Source organism: Vitis riparia, chromosome 11 (genome assembly GCF_004353265.1).
Source record: "Vitis riparia cultivar Riparia Gloire de Montpellier isolate 1030 chromosome 11, EGFV_Vit.rip_1.0, whole genome shotgun sequence".
NCBI lineage: Eukaryota > Viridiplantae > Streptophyta > Magnoliopsida > Vitales > Vitaceae > Vitis > Vitis riparia.
Window position 1 is genome coordinate 19017768 of NC_048441.1, and position 22961 is coordinate 19040728.

General features: G+C 32.1%; 4 protein-coding genes across 4 annotated transcripts; 2 read left to right on the forward strand and 2 right to left on the reverse strand.

Moving 5' to 3' along the window:
* Positions 1-4653: 4653 nt before the first annotated feature.
* Positions 4654-6242, forward strand: LOC117925296 (protein LURP-one-related 6-like). Its single transcript, XM_034844282.1, has 3 exons — positions 4654-5187; positions 5568-5813; positions 6002-6242. Exons 1-3 carry the CDS (start codon positions 4945-4947, stop codon positions 6143-6145), a joined length of 633 nt encoding a protein of 210 aa, XP_034700173.1. The 5' UTR covers positions 4654-4944; the 3' UTR covers positions 6146-6242.
* Positions 6243-7393: 1151 nt separating this feature from the next.
* LOC117925297 (copper transporter 5-like) lies at positions 7394-8250 on the reverse strand. The gene has a single exon (XM_034844283.1). The coding sequence runs from the start codon at positions 8090-8092 to the stop codon at positions 7646-7648; it is 447 nt and encodes a 148-aa protein (XP_034700174.1). The 5' UTR covers positions 8093-8250; the 3' UTR covers positions 7394-7645.
* A 641-nt stretch (positions 8251-8891) lies between these two features.
* On the reverse strand, positions 8892-11572 carry LOC117925717 (cation/calcium exchanger 4-like). Its single transcript, XM_034844805.1, has one exon. The coding sequence runs from the start codon at positions 11124-11126 to the stop codon at positions 9126-9128; it is 2001 nt and encodes a 666-aa protein (XP_034700696.1). The 5' UTR covers positions 11127-11572; the 3' UTR covers positions 8892-9125.
* A 4316-nt stretch (positions 11573-15888) lies between these two features.
* Positions 15889-22961, forward strand: LOC117925129 (aldehyde dehydrogenase family 7 member A1). The gene is made up of 14 exons (XM_034844010.1): positions 15889-16220; positions 16327-16413; positions 16497-16628; positions 17742-17814; positions 18094-18116; positions 18220-18283; positions 18960-19005; positions 19655-19835; positions 20449-20625; positions 20724-20888; positions 21421-21561; positions 21660-21757; positions 22364-22513; positions 22634-22961. The coding sequence occupies exons 1-14, from the start codon at positions 16086-16088 to the stop codon at positions 22686-22688; spliced, it is 1527 nt and encodes a 508-aa protein (XP_034699901.1). The 5' UTR covers positions 15889-16085; the 3' UTR covers positions 22689-22961.

Here is a 22961-nt window from a genome sequence, read left to right on the forward strand (position 1 = left end):
TAAAGTTAAAACCGCAGTTGGTGACTACGGCTTTGACCATTTTTAAAAAAAGTCAAAGCCGTAGTCACCAACTACGGCTTTAAACTTAAAGTTAAAACCGTGGTTGGTAACTACGGTTTCTAACCACTTTAGAAAAATAAAACCGTAGTCACCAACTACGGTTTTATGACGTGGCAGCTTATGTGGCACAGACGCATTAGATCGGGCATTATTTTCAAAACAACTTTATTTTTTGGATTTTTTTTTTAAAAAGCATTATTTTGGGTCAAAGCTCCGGCCTTCTGCCTTTCCCAGAGCTTTGACCCAAAATAGTGTTTTTTTTAAAAAAATTCCAAAAAATAAAGTTGTTTTGAAAATAATGCCCGATCTAATGCGTCTGTGCCACATAAGCTGCCACGTCATAAAATCGTAGTTGGTGACTACGGTTTTATTTTTCTAAAGTGGTTAGAAACCGTAGTTACCAACCACGGTTTTAACTTTAAGTTTAAAGCCGTAGTTGGTGACTACGGCTTTGACTTTTTTTTTAAATGGTCAAAGCCGTAGTCATCAACTGCGGTTTTAACTTTATATATATTTATATATAACTTTAATTTTTTTAATAAAAATATTATATTATTTTGATTTTAAATATACTTATTTTATTATTTTAAAAATAATAATATATGAAATTAAATAATTGATATTTTTAATTTGATATAAATATATTTTTAAATTTTATTAAAATAATATACTCTATATTTAATATAAATATATTTAGTTAATTATATTTAAATATAAATAAAATATAATAAATTATGAAAGCCTATTAAAAAACAAATAATATAAATTATTATATTAATTAATAATTTTTTATATACTATATGTAAGTGGTATATAATGTCACATGTATATAAGTTCAATTAAGTTTAAAATTTATCATATTTTAATTTAAGTTCATAATATTATATCGATATGATAATAATTTATTTATATATTTAAATAAATATGCTAAATTTTAAACTTAAATTAAACTTTTATATATATATATATATATATATATATATATATATATATATATATATATATATATATATATATATATATATATATATATATATATATATATATATATCTGTATGTGATATTATCTACTACTTACATATAATATATAAAAAAATTATTAATTAATATAATAATTTATATTATTTTTTTCTCCAATAGGCATTTATAATTTATTTATTTTAAATAAACATAATTTATTATATTATATTTATATTTAATTTTAATTAAATAATTATATTTATATTAAATATAATGTCAATTGTTTTAATAAAATTTATTTATATATTTAAATAAAAATGTGATAAATTTTAAACTTAAATTAAACTTTTATATATATATGTGTGTGTATATGTAAGGTATTATATACCACTTATATATAATATATAAAAAATTATTAATTAATTTAATAATTTATATTACTTTTTTATTTTTCTAAATAGGCATTTATAATTTATTTATTTTAAATAAATATAATTTATTATATTTTATTTTAATTAATTAATTATATTTATATTAAATATAGTGCCTATTGTTTTAATAAAATTTAAAAATATATTTTTATATCAAATTAAAAATATCAATTATTTAATTTCGTATATTATTATTTTTAAAATAATGAAATAAGTATATTTAAAATCAAAATAATATAATATTTTTATTAAAAAAATTAAAGTTATATATAAATATATATAAAGTTAAAACCGCAGTTGGTGACTACGGCTTTGACCATTTTTAAAAAAAGTCAAAGCCGTAGTCACCAACTACGGCTTTAAACTTAAAGTTAAAACCGTGGTTGGTAACTACGGTTTCTAACCACTTTAGAAAAATAAAACCGTAGTCACCAACTACGATTTTATGACGTGGCAGCTTATGTGGCACAGACGCATTAGATCGGGCATTATTTTCAAAACAACTTTATTTTTTGGATTTTTTTTTTAAAAAGCATTATTTTGGGTCAAAGCTCCGGCCTTCTGCCTTTCCCAGAGCTTTGACCCAAAATAGTGTTTTTTTTTAAAAAATTCCAAAAAATAAAGTTGTTTTGAAAATAATGTCCGATCTAATGCGTCTGTGCCACATAAGCTGCCACGTCATAAAATCGTAGTTGGTGACTACGGTTTTATTTTTCTAAAGTGGTTAGAAACCGTAGTTACCAACCACGGTTTTAACTTTAAGTTTAAAGCCGTAGTTGGTGACTACGGCTTTGACTTTTTTTTTAAATGGTCAAAGCCGTAGTCATCAACTGCGGTTTTAACTTTATATATATTTATATATAACTTTAATTTTTTTAATAAAAATATTATATTATTTTGATTTTAAATATACTTATTTTATTATTTTAAAAATAATAATATATGAAATTAAATAATTGATATTTTTAATTTGATATAAATATATTTTTAAATTTTATTAAAATAATATACTCTATATTTAATATAAATATATTTAGTTAATTATATTTAAATATAAATAAAATATAATAAATTATGAAAGCCTATTAAAAAACAAATAATATAAATTATTATATTAATTAATAATTTTTTATATACTATATGTAAGTGGTATATAATGTCACATGTATATAAGTTCAATTAAGTTTAAAATTTATCATATTTTAATTTAAGTTCATAATATTATATCGATATGATAATAATTTATTTATATATTTAAATAAATATGCTAAATTTTAAACTTAAATTAAACTTTTATATATATATATATATATATATATATATATATATATATCTGTATGTGATATTATCTACTACTTACATATAATATATAAAAAATTATTAATTAATATAATAATTTATATTATTTTTTCTCCAAATAGGCATTTATAATTTATTTATTTTAAATAAACATAATTTATTATATTATATTTATATTTAATTTTAATTAAATAATTATATTTATATTAAATATAATGTCAATTGTTTTAATAAAATTTATTTATATATTTAAATAAAAATGTGATAAATTTTAAACTTAAATTAAACTTTTATATATATATGTGTGTGTATATGTGAGGTATTATATACCACTTATATATAATATATAAAAAATTATTAATTAATTTAATAATTTATATTACTTTTTTATTTTTCTAAATAGGCATTTATAATTTATTTATTTTAAATAAATATAATTTATTTATTTTAAATAAATATAATTTATTATATTTTATTTTAATTAATTAATTATATTTATATTAAATATAGTGCCTATTGTTTTAATAAAATTTAAAAATATATTTTTATATCAAATTAAAAATATCAATTATTTAATTTCGTATATTATTATTTTTAAAATAATGAAATAAGTATATTTAAAATCAAAATAATATAATATTTTTATTAAAAAAATTAAAGTTATATATAAATATATATAAAGTTAAAACCGCAGTTGGTGACTACGGCTTTGACCATTTTTAAAAAAAGTCAAAGCCGTAGTCACCAACTACGGCTTTAAACTTAAAGTTAAAACCGTGGTTGGTAACTACGGTTTCTAACCACTTTAGAAAAATAAAACCGTAGTCACCAACTACGGTTTTATGACGTGGCAGCTTATGTGGCACAGACGTATTAGATCGGGCATTATTTTCAAAACAACTTTATTTTTTGGATTTTTTTTTTTAAAAAGCATTATTTTGGGTCAAAGCTCGCCTTTCCCATTATTCAGTTTTTCATTTTCCTAGGAAAATCTTTTTTTATTACGTATGGAGAATTAATTTTTTTAATTGGAAATATGAAATATTACACCATTAAAATGCATGAAATATGAAATGGGTGTGAATTTAATAAGTGGCCTGGCTCACCATTAAGTGAGTATCACGTGAAAATCACATGATGGGAGGTTGTCAAATTGACTCGTCATGAGATATATTGAAGGATGGAATTCAATGAAGCTCGTTCTTTGGTATAAATAAAATTGAAAATTAATTACTTAATGTTGAAATTGTAATATAATTTCTTATATTTTGAAATACAATTTAAGTCATTGCCGCAAATCTTTTTTGGGGAGTTTATGAAACATTAAAAATATTGAAGGTTAAATAAAAGTCTTAATTATAAATTCCATTTATCTATATTTTGAAATAAGGAAATATAAGATTTCCCTCAAACATGGTGTGGGATATAGATTCATTTAATTATTATTTTTTAACTACAAAATTTAATCTCACAATAAAAATGATTACTTTTACTTCTATCAAATATAGATAGAAGTTAGGCTTTATTCCAAGCCTAAAATTCCATTTCTTCATTGCATTGTTTATACTTTCATTACATCTATGGTACCCTTAGATTTTTTATACTTTCGGTTATGATTTTCTCCCTTGTAGCCACAAGGAATAGGAGGATGCCATTCTAGACCTTTCAATGATTTGTATTTTGAAATTGGTGGGTCAATAATTTGAATTTCAAGAGAGGAAAATGGGGTTGTCTGTTGGAAGCATCTTTGATTAAAAAGAATGCTTTCCTAAAAAAACCCACATGCAGGAAAGCTGGAAGTGACCCAAACGTTAGCCCAAATTAATTTGAGTGGGATAACTCAATGAAGTCTTCCACAAAGATTCTCCATATTCTCTTTTTGGTCATTGGGGTGCCAAATTTCAAAAAGATTACTAACCCTATATTTGAATTTCTCGTCTAGGTTGTTTGAAGAAACTGATGCAACCTGAATTAAAAAGAAATGTAAAGTGAAGCCATAGGTGAAGTGGATGAGGTGCATGCCAACACTCAAAAAAACTGATTATTCTTCCATCTTGGGGCAAGTTTTTCAGGGTCAAAGCTTGCCAAACCTTTGAATTCAGAGCAACCAAGCAACCTTCCTTTTTTCCTGACAAGGTTTTATATAAGTAGATTGGTGGGATCAGAAGAACATTGAAATTGAAGCAAGTTGTTGATGGAGATGGGTGGAAAGGCAACAAACGCCATGCCCATTATCAGCAAGCTATTCTGCTCTTCTTCTCAGGTGGTGCTTGTGGTGAGGAGGAGACCCCGGGTTATCAATGGAGGTGGCTTTGTGGTTACAGACTCTAGCCAGACGGTTGTGTTCAAGGTGGATGGATGTGGGGTTCTTGGCACAAAAGGGGAGCTGATTGTTAGGGATGGTGATGGAGGTGCCTTGCTTCTCATCCGTCGGAAGGTATAGTCTCAACTTCCCTACAAACTTTAGCAGACCCTCTATCCATCACCATGTCAATTTCGGGAAAAATCAAGCTTACACCTATGGTTCGAGCAACACCTGCTCTGGTGTTTTACTTGTATCCGTCAGTCAATTTGAGCTAGCTTTCTAACACCCTTTTGACAAAAGAGAGGAACACAAACAAGAAAAAAAACACCATATCAACAAGTGGGAGATGGGATGGGCAAACAATCTAAGAAAAGACCTGCTTCATTAAAACTAAAAACAATGGAAAATATTGTATCATTCAATATTTTATTTGAGAAACAAAAGAAACCTCAATAGCATTTGTGGTGTAGAAATAGGCTGTTAATATTGAGTTGCTTTTTTGTGTGTTGTAGGGAGGGGTGGTTCAGGCATTAAGCATTCATGGGCAATGGAAGGGCTACAGTTTTGACTACGAAGGATTGCAGAAATTGGTTTTCAGCTTGAAGGAACCCAAATCATGTCTTGCAAGGAACAACATCACAATCAGAACATCCATTGAACACAACAGGGGACACAAAAACTGGGATTTTGAGATCAATGGGTATTTCCCTGATAGAGATTGCAGCATTGTTGACTCCAAAGGCAATACAGTTGCACAGGTAAAACTATACAATCCAAAATCCTCTTCAAAGCCCAACTGTAAAACCTATATTTGAAGCAATACCCAATTTCAAACTCTTCAAAATACATGCAAAGTTTATCATTTTGGCCATCTGAAAGACAAACTACAAACTTGAGAAAATATATAGAGATGTTGACTTGTAGAATTGGTGTTAATTAAGTACAGGTGGGAGTGAAGAAGGAAGTAGATGAGTTCATGGGAAGCAAGGATCTGTATCATGTAGTGATTAAACCGGGCATTGACCAGGCATTTGTTTTCGGGGTTATTGCAGTTCTTGACTACATATATGGAGAATCTACCAGGTGCTGAATCGGGAATTTTGCAAATAATACTTTCATTTGTTTTCTGGTTTGTACTTATATGTATATGGAATTTTAGCAATAAAAGCCAATGATTTATCTTGTAATCTCAGTGTTAGTGATTACCAAGTTATATAGCTAAGATGCTGATCTTAATCAGCAACATGACCCAAATCGAACATAGATCGGTAAGAAAGGTAATTACTGATTCATATGGCAAAGGAGCTCATCTTAATCAGTAATGCAACCCAAATAGAAAGTGAACCTAGAAGAAGTCCTATGTATGGTTACAGAGAAGAATGTGTAAGGAAAGAAAGATAATTAGTAACTTATATGGCAAAGGATCTTATCGTAATCAGTAATGCAACCCAAATATAGTGTGAACCTAGATAAAGTCCTATCCTGTTCCATGATAAGTATGTCTGGTTACAGAGAGAATTTAAGGAAAGAAAGGTAATTACTAATTTATAAGAAACTCAAAGAAAGAAAGGTAATTACTAATCTATATAACTAAGTTGTTTATCTTAATCATGAATGCAACCCAAATAGAATGCGAACCTAGAAAAGGCCCTATACTGTTCCATGATAAGCATGTATGGTTACATAGAAGTATGTAAGGAACGAAAGGTAATTACTAATTTATAAGAAAATTACTAATCTATATAGCTAAGGTGTTTATCTTAATCATGAATGCAACCCAAATAGATTGTGAACCTAGAAAAGGTCCTACACTGTTCCATGATAAGCATGCATGGTTATAGAGAAGAATGCAAGGAAAGAAAGGTAATTACTAATTTATATCGCAAGGGAGCTTATTTTAATCAGTAATGCAACCCAAATGGAATGTGAACCTAAAAAAAGTTCTACACTTTTTCGATGATAAGCATGTATGGTTACAGAGAAGAATGTAAGGAAAGAAAGGGTATTAATATTATAGCTAAGGTGTTCATCCTAATGAGGAATGCGACCAGAAGGTCCAGAATCGAATTTGAACCTAGAAAAAGTACTATACTGTTCCATGGAAAGCATGTTTGGTTTCTGAGAAAATGTAGGGAAAGAAAGGTCATTTCCAATTTATATAGCTGAGGTGCTTATCTTAATCAGCAATACAACCCAAGGTAATTGTGAACCTAGAAAAAAGTCCTATAATTTGCCATGATAAGCAAGCTTAGTTAATGAGAAAAATGTAAAGAAAAAAAAGGTAAGTAGTAATTTCTACAAGTAAGGTGCTTATCTTAATCAGCAACGCAACCCAAAATGAATGTGAACCTAGGAAAGGTCCTTATACTTCACCACAAAAGCATGTTTGGTTGGTGAGAAAATGTAAGATAAGAAAGGAAAGAATTGCATTTACAAGAACACAGACAACATATAGAGGGAAAATTCGGATTCAGACATTCTTCAAGAGCAATTCAAACAGAGCCAAAACAAAACCAAAACCTATGATATTAACACAAATTCGTAAATTTTCTTCCCTTTTTTTCTCGGAATCCAAACGGAGATCAAGATCTCAGGAACAGGCACACGAGTTCTCCACCTCCACCACCTCTTCCTGATCTCCGTTCCTGAACAAGTAGTACCCAACCGAAAGCCCCAAAACAATGGCCACGAACACACCTCCGTTAAACGACATGATCGCCAGCATAAGCAAGTATCCGATCGCCGAGTTCACTCCGAACAGAACCGCCTCAGCGATCCTTGACGGGTTGCCCCAGCGGGTGCGGCCGCGTCCGAGTTTGAATAGGAGAAAAGTGGCAGCCGATTGCGAGGGCGGCGCGGCGGCGGGGGTGGAGGCGAGAGTCTTGAATCTGAGCCTCCGGTCTTCCATGTTCTGGTAGAAGACGGAGAAGAGGAAGCAGGCGAGTAAAGTGAGGGCGTAACTCGGCCATGAATCGGTCTTCCAGGAGGAGAAGAGGAGGGTCACCTGCGTGCCCCAGTACAGAGTCATGTGCATCATGGTCGGTTTTTTAGCCGGATTTGACGAGGCAAATCGGATCTTGCAGCGCCGGACTCGAATTTTCCGTCAAATCAGAAAATTCAGAGGTTGGATCGGGGGAAGAAATGTACACCAACTGAAGCTGAGGGCCGAGGCGGTTGGCGTTTCCACGAGTGGATAGAAGTTAAAAACCAACTACTCCACTTTGACTCGCAGCTAAGATTCTCCCTTGCAGCGTTCAGTTTGACGGCTCAGATCTCGCTCATTGTTTCACTGGATGATCCTGGCCGTCGTAAATTTTAAAATATTTATAAAGGCCTTTTATAATTAAAAATAAATAAAATTCAACTATTTACATATAATACCTACTATTTATCACAGCCCTTTTTATTACCAAAGGATAAACCTTTAAATATTTTTTTATCATAATTTATATTTTTTATGACATTCCTCGTATCTTATATTACATCTTGTCACATCCACATTTATTAATATATCAATAAAAAAATAAATAGATTGATTATTATAATTTTTATTGTATTTATCGATGATACTCTTCGTATTTTCCATCACAATTGCTTTTATTAATACATTAATCAAAGAATAACTCATTAAATTTCATATTCATTATAATTATTTCTACTTTTGTCATATTCCCGATTTTAATCATATGATAAAAATATGATATTCTTTGCACCGTACATTATTTGTCTCATAGCTAGATATCTTGTATGTCTTCACATTTTTCTTTGAACCCTATTTCATATTTTTATTCAACTAAAACTATTAAGAAGCCAAATCTATTAAGAAAACCGAGAAATAGGAATAACAGAAAACGACTTGGTACTAAACTTCTGCATTAGTATGGAATTTGTAATCTACTTGTTGTGGGATACAACTAAGGCATCAACATTCTCATTCCAACTTAATAATGTACAAGCCCTGCAAGATTTTCATCCTTCTAATCCTTGCTGAGATAAGGATTGATGCTTCCCAGTTCCCACTGCTCCAGCTCCCTGCCTTTATCATCAAACTTCACTAGTTTTTCGGTTCATCAACTAATACCATCAAATGACATGACACCCATAGAGGTGAATACCCTGACTAGGAGGAATATCAAATAGATGGTAACTAAGCCAAATCCTAATGTTTTGGTAGGTCGCATATCGCTTCGCGGCAACACAATGAGTGACCAGATAAGCCCTGATACAAGAAACCCCATTGTGTAGAACAAGGTGCCATCTCGAGGAATTATGTATGAGGCAGGCCTGCTAGACCAGGCTCCAAGCAGCATTGAGATCCCCAAGCCAGCAAGTGTGTTGAACATAGGACCAGCATAGCATCCTGACATGGCAATCTGCACTCCATCTCCCCCATTCATTGCCAAAGCAATATTGGACATTAAATCACCCATTGAGTTACCCCATGCCAGTACAGTTATCGCGAGGATTGATGGGTTGATTCCAAATATCACACCCAATGCCACCAGCAGAGCTACAAGCTCATTTGCAACAATGTAGAACCAGACTATGCTCATAAAAAACCCTCCAAAAACCCATGGAAGTAGGAAGTTGCGAGGCGGCTCCTCAGAAACAGTGTAAAGGTATGCAAGAATTCCAAGGGTACCGCCAAGTGCAACACCAATAAGATATGTGATTCCTCCACTCAAAACAGATGGGCTATCTTGGGTGTTCCATAGAAATGCAAGAAGAATGGGGGCCAATGTGACACTGGCCACAGCATACCCCTTCGACCACCGCTCCTCTTCAACTATAGGGATTGTCAGTCGCCGTGGCAGGATCAATGGCATCTCTAGAAATGAGCATAATCTAGAGCAAGAGAAGTATGGGTTGTTGTTCATCGTGTCCCCATCGTTCCAACCCCAGACAGGCTTTGAATTCTCTTCTACACCAGACTTCAGAGATTGGTTCGAGTAAATTGCCATATGGGAAGCCCACATCCACTGGGGCAGCTTGGTTTGGAGATGCGGCACATCATTTTCAGAGTCAGACTCGAGCAATGAGGTGTAAACTGAATCATTCTCCTCGTTTCCATGGGAGAAAATAAATGCTGTGACCGGAAGCAATGGGGTTACAGCATCCAACCTCAAGCTCCTGGCATGTTTCCTCAAAATCTCATTTGCAGCAACAAAGAAAACATATACAATATAGATTGAAACAAAGGCAATTGCCCCTCCAACACTCACCTCACCAACAAGCAAAACAATACCAAGAGACAAGAGAGTGAATAGAAAAAAGCACATATCTCTGACAAAGCATTTCTTATCTATCTGAACCCTCTTATCTGCAACCCCAAGAGAAACAGCCCCCACAACAATGCAGGTAACAAAGACCGCTCCACCCAACACACTGTTGAGCCCCACTTCACCTGAATTTTTCCCCATGAAAGCAGCAATGCTGGCAAACACATCGGGGGCCCCATTCCCCAGTGGGAGGAGAGTAACCCCTGCAACAGTGGGCGGAAGCTTCAGGAGACTTGAAAGCTTCTCTAAAGAGCAACAGAAGTAGTCTGCTGCAGTGTTGCCCAGCATATAGAACAGAGTCACGAGCCAAATTCCCAATAGCAAATACCCCAAAAAGCTGATTGACTCGCAGTTACAGTAGAAGAACATAATGTAATTGAAAATTCCGCCGGAGTTACAGCCAGGATGGGCAATCAAGTACTCACACCGGCTCCGGTAACCCTTGTGTTCTAACAACTCTTCACAGAATTTTGGATTTTTCACCGTCAAATTGCCTTGGAACACCCCGTCTTCTTCGTCGTCATCATCACCGAGAGTGGTATCAAAATCCGACGAACTAACATTTTCTTGGGCAGTTCTCCGGCGAATCACCTCAACCCCATTACTGTAGAAACCGCCTCTCAATCTCCACTGAGGATGAAGAACCGAAGGCGAATTCACCACGAACGATTTTGCCAGAAAATCGCTCCGGTTAAAGAACAAGAACAGAAACATAACCAAAGCACAAATTCCATTAAAAGCTCCACGAAATCGAGAATGTCTAGTGCGGTAAGCGCCTCTAGACTCTGTCATTTTCCGCTCCCTCTAACCCTAACTTCCCACCAAATTAACACCCTGACACCCACTGTTCCATAATACCCAGAAATCAAAAGCCTGATTTGAGAGAAAACGGAAGGTCCAGGAGGCTTCAAATTCCCGCAAACCAGACCCCTATTTTCTAAACCAGAGTCAAGGACGAAGACGTAATGACCAAAATTCGAATATATTCACAACCCAAATAGAAAAAAATAAAAAAAATAAAAGGAAAAAAATAAAAAGAAAAAAAAATACAGACGAGAATACTTTGTAAAGCGAGAGGTGGGTTGCATAGGATCAGAAACTGCTTACAGAAGAAGGAAGAATAAGACGAAAAAGGGGGAATCGGAGGAGACGTCGTGAACAAGAGAAGCAGCTTCTGCGTAGTTTCTTGTTTGTCATCGACGAGGATGAAGCGCGTGCATAGTGGCGTATCTAACAAACGCGTGGCACACGTCTGCTTTTTGATCCTGTGGTTTTGGAATATATATATATATATATTTATTTATTTTTTAATTCATTTTCTCTGCATGGCATGGCTTTTTCAAGCGGCCAACCCCATTATTATATATTGTTTTTGTTAATTTTTATGTATTCATTTATAATTTTCTATTTTATTAGTTTGATATTATAAAATATAATATGCATGTTTAAGCATATCTTATCCATATAAAAATAGAATAAATATGGTAAAATATGATACGGATGTTTAAGGATATGATATCCATATATTATATTGTATTTATATTTAATTTATAAAAAAATTTAAAAAAAAATGCTCCAAACTTGCTTGAAATTGGTAACCACAAATTTATAATTTTTTTAATTAATACTTTTTTATTTATAATATGTCATTTCACTCCTTTATATGACATATTATCCGATATTTTATCTTATCTCATATTATATCTCATTAGTTAAATATAATGTTAATTTGCTTAACTGATCGTATAATATGACATGGCATTATGATATTATATCATAGAAGAAATCTCTCTTATATATTTTTTTTTTTCAACGATAAATTATTATTTTTAATCAAAAAATTTATTCTAAAAAGTTAGTATAAAAAATATGAAAATAATAAAATTATAATACACGTAATATTATATTTCATCTTTTAATTTAATATTAATATATATATATATATATATAATGTTTTATAATATTTTCATATTTGAATATAAAATATAATAAAAAATAATATCTTATTTCTATAATCAACAAAATAAATTTTATTACATGATTAACCAAATATGATTTAAATTTTATTATTATATTAAAAATAAAATGTAATAATGAGGTGGAGGCGGGATGGGAGTCGGCTAGTCCATAGCTTAATCCTCAAACAAAATAAAAGAAACCTCAACTTACACTCAATGAATATGATAAAATAGTAAGTACGACTCTGAAATTTCCAACCTACTTCCTTCTCTGGCACCACGTGTGAGTCATATGTCCATCCTAGGATCCACGTGTTTATTAAATGATTAGATAGCATGATTGAAGTCGTGCACCGTAATATCTCCCTTTTTTCTTCATTCCAATATGCAGCGTCACTTTTCTTGACACGACATCATCTTGAAAAAACATTAGCACTCGCATAAAAACATTAACTTGCAGTTGAAAAGCGATCAAATTATTGCGATGGCTCCTTCGAAGCTATCCGATAATCAACTAACTTTCAAATTCTAATAGTAAAAAGATTACCAAACAATTTGGATCGTATTTGAAATTACAAAAATAGATCTCAACCCTTTATAGCCGGTCGTCTCATGTCTAAGTCTAATAAGAGGCAATTTGAAAGTAACTTATCCAAATAATCCAATTACATAGTTAATATTAAAAAAAAATATCGGGAAATGATATCATAATAGATCAAATATTATTAACAATCGGGTTTAAAAAATATAAAATAATATATACTAAATCAAATATATAAAATCAATGTGAACTATATGAATTTGGGAAATATCTATTATATATATTATATAAGGGTCAATAAATAATATCAAAAGATTCAATATCATAACAAATATTCTTGTCTAATCTCAATTAAAACATTTAATATATGAATGTGATTTATGTGACAACAGATCAAATAACATAATTAAGAGGTTGGACAATGTGAGAGAAGTATAAAAAATGTGACAAGTAATATATCACATGTGTTCTTAAGAAATAATAAGATAATATTAAATAATGAGTTATCAATATATATCAAAGTAATCCTTAAAAGATGTGTTAATTTATCATGAACCGTCGGGTTTAAGAAACATACAATCATGTATACTAAATCAAATATATCAAATCAATGTGAATTCCATAAATTTATGAAAATGCTTGTAATGCATATTATATTGGGGTCAACGGTTAAAATTTTAAAATTTTATACAATCAGATATGTTATTGTCTAATCTTAATTGATATGTTTAAAATAAGGATGTGATCGATATGACAACGGATTGAATGATATAACTAAGAGTTTGAAGAATATGAGAAAAGTATGAAAAATGTGACAAACAAGATTAAGTAAAAACAATGTAATTAGAATAGAATAATAACACAGTGTCTCAATCAAACAAATCCGGCCAATTTGAATTCCTCAAATGTTTTTAACCAAATTTGAACTTAAAAGAAGTGAAAATATCATAGTATAATATGATTATAATATACAACTTTCACAAGATGCCTATTGAGTGCTATAAACTTTTCCTTAAATCAAATATATGAAATTAATTTGGGCCCCTCAAAAAAGGCTCTTTTAAACTTTGGGAAGAAGTTCCACCAGTGGAACTGGAATCTTCAAAGCAAGGAGGTTTACAATTCATGACTCCTAGCGACCAAGATTCCGATATTATTTTAATAAAAAATAAAATAAAATTATAAAAACTCATATAAAGCCACATTAAGTACATTTTAAAACCCATCAAGTACATTTTAAAAAAGGCCGGTGAATAGGTAGTTTTTTATCCGCCAATTATAACTTTTTTTTTATTTTAAAGCTTTTTTAATTAATTAAATCGTTAGTCAATAAATCAAGAATTTCAATTGCATTATAAGATATATAATTTTTATGAAAACCATCCATAAAAGCTTTTGAGAGGTTTTGTGGATATAAAACAAGTTATAACCAAAACTAAGTAAACTTTCTAAAAAATATTTGAAAATATTTTCCTTTTAAAATTCTCACATTCCTAATAAATTTAATATACGTCACAACTATAATCTAATATAAGTAAACTTTTTTGTAATTAAAAAATATTTCATTTTAAAGTTAGGTTAATTTCATTTACTTTCATGAAGTTTTTAGGTAAATACACTTACCCTTCATTAATTTGAAATTTTGTCATATATATTTCCTATTTTTCTCATTTCATATTTTCATCTTCCTTCTCACTAATTGAAAAAATGAGGGTATTTCACGAATTTTTAAACTAATACAAACTAGTTGTATTAAGCTAAAAATTTAAGGATGATGAGTAAAACTATCCCTTTGAAATTCTCACATTTTTTTTTTTTAATAAATTCAATCATTCTTATTTTATTTTTATTTTGGATTGATTTCACTGCTATCTCTAGTTGTTATAGCCAATGTATGCAAAATCTTGAGCAAAGATAAATAAAACAAAATTATTAATTTAATTTAAATAGGCTACCAAACTAACAACAACTTTTATATAAGAACACAACATTGACTCTTAAACCAATGATAGGTCACCCATTCCATCAAAGGAGATTTGAGTCTATTGTCATTAAACACTAATTGATTTTTTAGATATGATTGTCAAAAATTGAAAATCTAGGCTTTGATATGATCTTTAACAATTTAACTCAAAAACTTAAATTATTATATTATATAGGAATGATGCAAACGAAGATGAAAAGTATTTTATAGTACTTCTAGCAGAAGTGTTTTTACTATAAGAGTTTTTTCCTACAACACTTTTGAAAAAAACTTTTTTAATATTAAAAAATTACTAAAAATGATATTAATTACAAAAAAAAATTATTACAAAAAAATATGTAAATATTTATATTGTTAAAAAAACTAAAAAAAATTAGTTTTATAATTATGAAAATAGAAATAATGTAGACTATATAAAAAAAATTAGAAATTGATATTATTGAATTTATTGTATGATAAGCTTATAGTGATTTTCGATGAAATTGTACAAAATTTCAAAATTATTAATAGATATTAATTATTTGACTGTTGATGAGAAATTTTCATAAAAAATTAAAGAGAGCCGAAAGAGAAAGAAGGGTAGCAAGAAACATTCAGAGTATTTTAGGAATATTTGAAATATTTTAAAGTGTCTTTTTAAAAAAGCACCTCCCAAATGCTTCGTTAAAAAAAAACACTTGAATTGTTTTCCTAAATTTTTAAAAAGTAGGCTCTAACTTGAATTCAATAACGTACAAAAATGAAACCTTTGTTTCGGATGGGGACTACCGAGCCCCACCCTCAAAGTTGGGCTCGATCCACCGTGGGCCTGCATTACAAAGCCCATGTACATTATGATAAAAAAGTTCAATTTGGACGGGGCGACACGACAGCTCCAAGCATACCCAGCCACTACTTGACACATCATCAGTGCACATGACGTCATGGTCAGTTCACGCACGGCTCCATTAGGCCCGGGTTGGTTTCCCAGTGGCGCCCACCTCAAATAATTTTATTTTTGGCCTTATTTTGATAGATATATCTTCGTTTTTTTCTTATAAAGATAACCTTTTATTTAAAAACCCATATAAATAGTCGAATAAAAACATGGAAGAAGGAGACACTCACACAAATTTTATCCTTTCAACCGGTTACTTAAATCGGTGAATCCTTGTCGTTCTTCTCCCTGATCGCATCGTCTCTCGTTCCCAATCTCAATTGCATTTCTGAGGTGTTTTTGTTATCTGAGGTTTTGATCTTAATCCTAGAGAATCATCGCAGTTGTGGAGATGTCTTTCGAGAGAAAAGAGTACCAATTTCTGGCGGAGATCGGAGTCGGTCCGGCGAATCCTGGATGTTACATCAACGGAGAGTGGAAGGCACGCGGCCCGCTCGTCTCTTCTGTGAATCCGTCGAACAATCAGGTTTCGCGCTTTGAATCCGATCGGTTTGGAGCTTTGAATCACGGAGATGTGAGTAATTGATTCGTTTTTGGAAATTTGTGAAAATATTTTCGGTTTTTGGATGTAGAGGATTGCGGTGGTGACGGAGGCGTCTATTGAAGATTACGAGGAGGGGCTGATGGCTTGCAGTGAAGCAGCAAAGATGTGGATGAAGGTTTGTGGAATTGAGCATGGTCGTTGCGAAAATTTTGCGGCTGGTTTTGGTTTTGTTGACAGTTTCTTTTGTTGTTGTTGAAGATTCCGGCGCCGAAGCGAGGTGAGATTGTGAGGCAGATTGGGGAAGCGCTTAGAGCGAAATTGGGGAGTCTTGGTCGGCTTGTGTCGCTGGAGATGGGGAAAATACTGGCTGAAGGAATCGGAGAGGTTCAGGTATAACCTTTCTTTTACTCACAAGCGAGCTAGAAATTGATGTTGACAGTGTTCCTTGAGGCATTGTCCTTTTGTGCTGCATTAAGACAAGCCTCAGGTGAATGCATGAATCTCTGTTTATTTAACTACTTCCGCGTTATAATCGAAACATTTTCATTTCCATGCCATCGTTCTATGTCCATCCGCCGGAAATGAGGTTTTGTGGAGGGGTTTACTTAGTCACTTTGTGCTGCATATGTTCAACTAGTCAAAAACCAACTTGACAAGATGACGCATCTGTTATTTGTATTATTTTTAAGGAAGTTTCAACCTATTTTGGCTTTTTAGTAAGAGGAAAATCTATCCAGTCACTGTGTTTATCCAAATTGGTGCATCTTTAGGGTCATTCTATGGCTGGAAACGTACAAAAGTGGTGGCCTGAAAGACCACATGGCAAATGGGCCCAATTGCTTATACCTTAGTCTAGATGTGATTTATTTGTACCCAAGTCTCGTCTACTCACAACCGGTCCCATTTCTTTTTAATAGGATCTCATATTTTATACTCTCATTTCAGATCATTTTACCTTTATTCAATGGTTTGGATTTGACTACACATATCAATAGCTCGGATGGTTCCTTACATTTGGCTAATCGATAGCATATTCTGAATTTATGAAATGGTGGTCCAACTCTCCGCTTGTCTTCAACACACTTTTCAAAGTGTATTTCTTTGGTTGCCTATTTCACCAATGGATTTAAAGTTCTTGGTAGTAATTTTAAAAAGTGTTTTTAACTTTTGTAACACTTAGAATTTTTATCTTTTAAGTATTAAAATGATTAGAAACACTTTTTAAAATCATTATCAAACAGACTCTTAGTTACACATATAAGTTCATATTTCAGAATTGCCATGGGCCCTGTCACAGTACCCTAAAGAAGGTCAACTCTGGACAGACTTGCAGGAGTGTATTTTAATGATTTACAGTGTCCATAGAGCTGAATGAGCACATGGAAACCTCAATAATCTTTCAGATGAATTTTTGGCCTTGTTTATCGTTCTCCCATTTTCAAATAACTCCAATTTTTTTTAATTTTTTTAATTTTAATTTTTTTTTTAATTTTTGCTTTGCAGGAAATTGTTGATATGTGTGATTATGCTGTTGGGTTAAGTCGACAAATAAATGGATCCATCATACCTTCTGAACGTGAGCTCAGTCATTATATTACTGGTCATTTCTTATTTCATGTTTCTCTTGATGGCTAAGTGAAAAGCTTCAAGAATTATTACAGCTCTTTAATGACTATATATGAAAGCTTTTCTATAGGCAGCTCAGAAAATTGATTAAATTTACTTCTGATCTTTGATTTGCTTTCAGACAGTCTGGAGCTATGATTTATTTTTCCTTTTGATGTCTTTATATTTACTCAGAAAGTAAATCTCCAAGACTTTAAATTTGACCTTTTTTATCTGCTATTTTTTACAGGTCCAGACCATATGATGTGTGAGGTGCAGTACTGTACCCAGTTTTGGACTAAGATAATTTAAAAAGCCACTGTCAACATTATTTATGTTCTCATTGCTCCTAGTTTATGTGCCTTTCATACCACAGGTGTGGAATCCTATGGGCATAGTTGGTGTGATTACTGCTTTCAACTTTCCATGTGCTGTCCTTGGTGCGTTCTTTTTCCTGTTTTAACCAACAAGCTTATTATGAGTGAGCTTTGAAACTTTAATTTTCCCTTTGATGTCAATCCATGTAATGATAAAACCGTGATAATTCATGTCTATCGTTTGTGTGAGAATCTTTGGGAACGTAATAGTTCTTTATTAACCCATTTTATATCAGTCTTAATGCCATTTAGTAGAGGTGTATAGTATTGTCATAGCTAGTAAGCATGAAGCACCTGCAAACTTAGCCAGTTCTACTTATCTAGTTAATTCCTACTAACAATAAATAGTGCATTTTTCTCTTCTTTTAATAAATGGAGGAGTTTAATTTTGAAGGATGGTTTTGAATTGTATTTCAAATTATCATAGCCAAGCACATATCTTGTCACAGCCCTTCTTTAGGTGGGATTTTCTTTCTGTATTCATGTTAGTAGGTTATTTGAATTGGTAATGCCTGTAGGATTACAAATTGAATAGAATCATGAATATCTTTAATTTGTCAGTTTAAAATCTGTATATCATTCAGAAAGAAATATATGAGTTTTCCCTGATTTTAGAACTATTTATAGTTAGTACTATGAGTAGTCTTGCTTTAAATTTCAAGTTGTCTTCTATTTTATGAAATAACCGATACTGCTGCCCTTTCTGATCATAATTTTCATTATTCCTGTTGTGCTTTAGGATGGAATGCCTGCCTCGCATTGGTATGTGGTAATTGTGTTGTGTGGTAAGTTGTATATCTGTCTCTTGAGTTCTGTGTGAGGTATAAGTTGGAAACAATGACATCAGATGATGTTGTTCAACATCTATTCTTGTTTTTTCATGTGTGTTTTAAAGAGTTCTTGACTTTTCATACTCCCCACTCGCTCCTTTGGATGTGGTTGGTGTTGATACATGTTCAAAAAATTGTAAACTCAGGTTTTGTTTGGATATACTTCTTGTTTTTTGTTTTATGAAATATAAACTTTTATATAAAAAGTAGCAACTCTTATACAGAAAGTATATGTTTTCCTTATGTACTTAAAAATTACTTTCAAAATTTTTAAAATTTTATGTAGCAAAAAATTTTTAATTCCTCAATTTTTTAATAAGTTTTTAAAAATCATTACATTTTCAATATAAATCTCTTAAGAGTTCTTATATTCTATATAGAAGTTACGACTATTTTTTGTTCCAAATGGATACTTAGTCATCCAACTATTTTTTTTTTTTTCCCTTTTCTAACAAAACAATTTTAGTTACCCATTGCTAATGGGTAAAATAGAGAATACTTATTTTGTTCTCTTTATCCTTTTCTATAAGAAGGAAGATTCTTGTTTCCTTGAATTACATGTTTTATGCTAGAAAATGACTACTTACTATAACCTACATTATAGGAAGGGTGCTCCAACAACTCCACTAATCACCATTGCCGTGACAAAGCTAGTGGCTGAAGTTCTTGAGAAAAACAACTTGCCAGGTGCAATATTCACCTCTTTTTGTGGAGGTGCTGAAATTGGTGAAGCCATATCAAAAGACGCTCGCATTCCCCTGGTTTCATTCACTGGGAGTTCAAAGGTACCCTGCTTACATACTTGTGCGCTATTGGAATTACATCTATGTGAGATGCCAAGTTTTTATCTATTCACCATAATGTATGCGGACTTTTTGGTTTGTCAATGTTAAACTTATGAGAAGTTGTAAAATTGGATTTATGTAGTTGATAGTGTCGATCTCAAATACTTGGGATGACGCCACATTTTAAAATCTTGTGGATACCAAGTTTTAATATTTGTCTTCTGTGCTTGCTGAGCCTCATCTCAGAATGACTTTGGGGTATGATTTAGGCATTAAAGAAATTGTATGTTTCTCCCTTCTTACTGATGCCTTGCACACATGATTTATTAGTATAGTTCTATCTTTGAACCATTGCAATTTTACCTTATGAGGATTGCATAATACCAGCCAATATATGCCATTCCTGATGAAATGAGGTGAAAATTGGATCAAAAGGTTTAGATTAGTAAACCTCACTACAAAGCCATATGACTTACTCAGTTTTGTCTTTGATTTGTTTGTGATTTAACATGCATGCCATAATTTATACTTTACACTGCTTTTTAAGTTGCATGTTCTGTTTTTCTTTCCATGGGCATGACCATATGCACATCTTCTGCATTTGCAATTATAGGTGGGTCTAATGGTCCAACAAGTTGTCAACCAAAGATTTGGTAAATGCTTGCTTGAATTAAGTGGGAACAATGCCATCATTATCATGGAAGACGCTGACATTGGGCTAGCAGTACGGTCTGTTTTGTTTGCTGCTGTTGGCACGGCTGGCCAGCGCTGCACAACGTGTCGTAGGCTGGTAACGTATATTTCCTTTTATATGTTTAATGTCATAAGTTTTTGTGTGGAGATGGATGTTCAAATTCTTCAGGCAATTTTTTGCCCGTTTGGATGCAGCTAGTTCATGAAAGTATATATGAGACTGTATTGAATCAACTGATTGATGTCTATAAACAAGTCAAAATGGGGGACCCTTTAGAAAAAGGCACCCTTGTTGGACCACTGCATACTCGTGCTTCGAAGGAGAACTTTGAGAAGGGCATTGAGATCATAAAATTTCAGGCATGTATCTTTCACTTGTAGAAAAATAGAGTTACTATTCTACAAGCATACGGACATGCATCCATGGACACATGCACCCATTATTATTTATATCTGTTTTTCTGCAAGCATTCAATACCTTGCTGTACTTGTACATTTGTAATCTTTTAGTGAAATTATTTCTAAACATTATTTGCTATGTACCCATTTCATTATGCACGTAGATTTTCATATTCTTCACTTAAAAGCTGCAATGAGAAAAACTCTTTCCAGTACAGATTCTTTTTTTTTTTTTTTTAAGAAAACACATAAAACAAGTTCTTAAATTTATAGGTACAAATCTCCTGGTTCTTGAAATTCAGAGCAGGACTTCAAGGACTTCAAGGACCTGTATATATGTACACGCACTGGTTAAAAGATTAAGCTGTAAAATGATTATAGACTAGTTGGTTAATCTCAAAGCTGCTTGGATTGATTTTTGATATAATTTATTTTACCAGAATGTCGTTTTTTCTTGGGTTTTGTTAATCTAAACTCTTCCAAGGACATTCAGGGAGGAAATATTCTGATTGGTGGGTCCACTGTAGAATCCGAGGGAAATTTTGTGCAGCCAACAATCGTTGAGATTTCTCCAAATGCCTCTGTAGTTAAGGAAGAATTGTTTGGTCCAGTTCTTTATGTGATGAAATTTCAGGTAGTCTGTTAATGATGTCACTCTCCTCCGTATTGGTGGTCTATTTCTCTTCCTGATCAAATTTATCTTTTCATGTTTGGAAACTCCTCTTTGTGCAGACTTTTGAAGAAGCAGTTGAAATGAACAACTCTGTACCACAAGGATTGAGTAGTTCAATCTTCACTCGCAAACCTGAAGTTATCTTCAAATGGATTGGGTGAGTACTGTGAGATTGTATTAAGATGGCTTGTTGGCCATTTATGATTTGTTTATTATTTTGATAAAACATAATGCATGAAGTATCATATTATCAGACTCATTTTTCTTTTGGCCTCTTGCATCCAAGTCTTGTTGTGCTTTAAATTTTAATGCCCTTTGAGTAGGAGCTGTTGCCCTTGGAAAACCCAAACATGATTTCTCAATATCATGGCCACTTAATGGACTTTCAAAACTGTTGGGCTATCCTTAGCTCAACATGTCCTTAAATCCTAGGTCTTTTTGAAGAAGGTGAATTAGAAACTTTATGCCAATTTATATTTTGACACTTGTACCAATGTAACATATTGTGCATACCTTGTTTCTATCTTTAAACAATCGTTGTAGTTGATAACAGGAGCGGTGGGGAGAATATGTTCTGTTCCTGAAATTTAGTTCTGATTACCTTAGGAGCCTAGAGATATTTTTCTTATCCCCTATCACTGCAATTTGTTATGGAATGTGAGTGAAGAGGCAGTTGTTGAATGCCATGACACATAAGGGATTGGTGGATCTAGTGCATTAATGTCACTGTGAAATATTTTGTTCATATATGAGTATTATACAGGCCACATGGAAGTGACTGTGGTATTGTGAATGTAAATATACCTACAAATGGAGCTGAGATTGGTGGAGCTTTTGGGGGAGAAAAGGCAACTGGTGGTGGTCGTGAAGCAGGAAGCGACTCCTGGAAACAATACATGCGGCGTTCAACATGGTAATTTGGTTTAACCGTTTGATTTTGTTGGGGGTGTATGTTTCTTATATTTCAAGTAATTTATCATTATGTTGCATTTTTTGGATTTGACAAAGACCTATAATTGTTGTCCTTCCACAGTACAATCAATTATGGAAATGAGCTACCACTGGCTCAGGGTATCAATTTTGGCTAGCAACCACTGTGGAGGTATGTACTGTCTGTTCATTGGGAATAATCTCCCATCCGATTGATGGTTTGAGATAAATTCTGCTTTCAAGTTTAGGCCTTCTGTGTCAAAACAATGTAAATGGAGATTCTAAGACTATTGTTAGTTTTTTACTCCAGTTCTAATAAAATAGAACCAGCCAGAACAATAATTTTTATAGCGTGAGTTGACTCTCTTCGTTCCATTGGCCCCACTTGAACTTCTCAGCATTTTTAAGGGTGTAAATATCAAACTTGCGAA

Coding starts and splice junctions, on each gene's coding strand:
- LOC117925717 (XM_034844805.1), bottom strand. CDS start 11,126: ATGACAGAGTCTAGAGGCGCTTACCGCACTAGACATTCTCGATTTCGT.
- LOC117925129 (XM_034844010.1), top strand. CDS start 16,086: ATGTCTTTCGAGAGAAAAGAGTACCAATTTCTGGCGGAGATCGGAGTC. Junction 16,221..16,326: donor TGAATCCGTCGAACAATCAG/GTTTCGCGCTTT, acceptor TTTTGGATGTAG/AGGATTGCGGTGGTGACGGA. Junction 16,414..16,496: donor CAGCAAAGATGTGGATGAAG/GTTTGTGGAATT, acceptor TTGTTGTTGAAG/ATTCCGGCGCCGAAGCGAGG.
- LOC117925296 (XM_034844282.1), top strand. CDS start 4,945: ATGGAGATGGGTGGAAAGGCAACAAACGCCATGCCCATTATCAGCAAG. Junction 5,188..5,567: donor TGCTTCTCATCCGTCGGAAG/GTATAGTCTCAA, acceptor TGTGTGTTGTAG/GGAGGGGTGGTTCAGGCATT. Junction 5,814..6,001: donor AAGGCAATACAGTTGCACAG/GTAAAACTATAC, acceptor AATTAAGTACAG/GTGGGAGTGAAGAAGGAAGT.
- LOC117925297 (XM_034844283.1), bottom strand. CDS start 8,092: ATGATGCACATGACTCTGTACTGGGGCACGCAGGTGACCCTCCTCTTC.